The 2182-nt window shown below is 32.6% G+C and overlaps 1 protein-coding gene across 1 annotated transcript in view; it reads left to right on the forward strand.

Annotated features, from left to right (window-relative positions):
- The window catches only part of KERA (keratocan), a 5528-nt gene extending 3959 nt beyond the window's left edge, over positions 1 to 1569 (forward strand). The window contains exon 2 of the mRNA XM_032220698.1: positions 1403 to 1569. Coding sequence (XP_032076589.1) covers positions 1403 to 1569 — 167 coding nt within the window. The remainder of the gene's footprint in view (positions 1 to 1402) is intronic.
- Positions 1570 to 2182: the final 613 nt, after the last annotated feature.

Below are 2182 nucleotides of genomic sequence, written 5' to 3' on the forward strand. Positions count from 1 at the left end.
CCAACTCCAAGTGAAATAATTAGAATGGATAACTAAAAAAAATGCTTATTTAATCAGAACTAGCCAGAAATCAGACATACAAATTATGTAGGATTATTTGATGTATTTTATCTATTGAAATGTCTATCACTACAACAATACAAGAACTAATTAGATAATCATGATGAATGCTACTCAGTATTCACAACAAAGTTTTATCTACTCAAACTAGGAAGAGACATCAGAATAATACTAATAATGGGATAATTTGATAGGTGGATAAAAATGCCAAATCCAATCTAAACATTTGGTTGACTGTGCGACCAAACAAAATAATAATAGCATCAAACAACATCTGGTTATCCTAGGTCCCTGGGAAGGACTTGATAGGAGAGTAAATACACTAAATGCAGTCTAAGCATCTGGCTGCTGTGCAGCCAACCATAATGGTATATTAAATTGATATGCCAGCTGACTCCCAGTAACTCTGAGAATATTCTATCCTTTTTAATGTGAATATAAAGTAATAGGATTAGCATCAAATGGTTGAATCTTATGACAAGCAGAGATATCAACTCTAAAGTTTAGTAGTAGATAAATAAATGGGATGGGGGTTGGAGACAAAGTCCCGATCTGTATAATTCTCTGATATTTGCCCTTTGTAGCCCTCTTTAAAAGATGCAAAGAAAGGAAGAAATTAAATATTAAATTAAATGTGCCTCTGCATTAACCTCCCCTTTATCAGTGACTTCACTTTGATTACAATTCTTAGATTTATTTATTAAATTTACATATCATCCTGATTCCCAACAACTCTAAGCAGATAGATGGATGGATGGATGGATGGATGGATGGATGGATGGATGGATGGATGGATTTATTTAGGGAGATTGAGAACTCCTGCAATTTATTGCAAGGGCAGCTTAAAAAAATGAAGTAACTCGGTTAAGCTTGACTCCTTGGCAAAAATCAGAAGTGATTTTTAAACTGTCAATATTTCAACTTCTACCTGTAGTCTTTATCTAAAGATTAGAACCTATTTTTTGTAAATTTCCCATCCAAATTCTAACCAGATTTGACCCTGTTTAGCTTTTGAGCCTAGACAAGGCCAGCCAGATGCTGTTGTCTGCTGAGGCAAAAAACAAACAAACCTCTCAAACATCTTTATAACTTCAGAAATGACATTGACAGTACCCTTGCCACTTAATTGATGGTTTACCAGCACAACATCTCTATTTTATTATCTTTCTCACCTTCCATAAACGAAAGAAGAACACCATGTTGACTGATGGTCTTACTGACTCCTGAGAAATGCAATTAATAATAATAATATTCCAAAGTATCAATAGCTTTTACCTAGTAATCTAATAAATTTATTATTAGTAACTTTTCACATATTTATTTTGTGTTATTGTTTTTTTAGGTCTTAATGGAACTCAAATATGTCCAATTCCTATCCCGGGAGATTATGTTTATGAGAGAAATTTACCACAGCTTCGTTATCTCCGCTTGGATGGCAATGGAATCAAACCCCCAATTCCATTGGACCTCATGTTGTGCTTCCGTCTCCTTCGGGCTCTTGTTATTTAAAGACTACTTTGTGATATAATGATTTAATGAATATCTTTGCTGGCAATTGACTTGTTACACTTTCCATATATTTTGTAACATTTTTTAAAAAGTTTAAAATATTGAAGTATTTTCTATTTTTTTCCTAGTAACTCCTTTACTTTAAATTTCAGAGATGGATTCTAAGGGCCAGAAATATTAGTTTAAAACAGCTTTTGTTGTGGCATATTGTATGCATTTTGGCCTGGATATTCAGGAATTGTGTTTTGACCTATGTTAAGCAATAATAGTATAATCTTTATAGGTATAGTATTACAGTACTGCAAATGTCAGATTGCTGTGTTTAATTATGGAACTAACATCAGCAATCTTCCCCCTTTACTCACCATTTAACCTGCATTATTTAAGCTCCATTATTTTACAATTAAAAAATAAGAAATACTTTTATCTATTGGGTAAAAAATGAAGATAGTTTTGTGTTTGAGCTACACATATCATTCTAGAGAATGTCATTCTATCCTTTTTAATAAAATGGTCTTCATTTCTATAGAACAGCAAAACTTGTTTGAAGATTTACTCAAAGAGTGATGATAAGCTTTGTAAGACATTCATGTATTTGTAAACCCTGTCTTGC

This window comes from Thamnophis elegans, chromosome 7, assembly GCF_009769535.1.
Source record: "Thamnophis elegans isolate rThaEle1 chromosome 7, rThaEle1.pri, whole genome shotgun sequence".
NCBI lineage: Eukaryota > Metazoa > Chordata > Lepidosauria > Squamata > Colubridae > Thamnophis > Thamnophis elegans.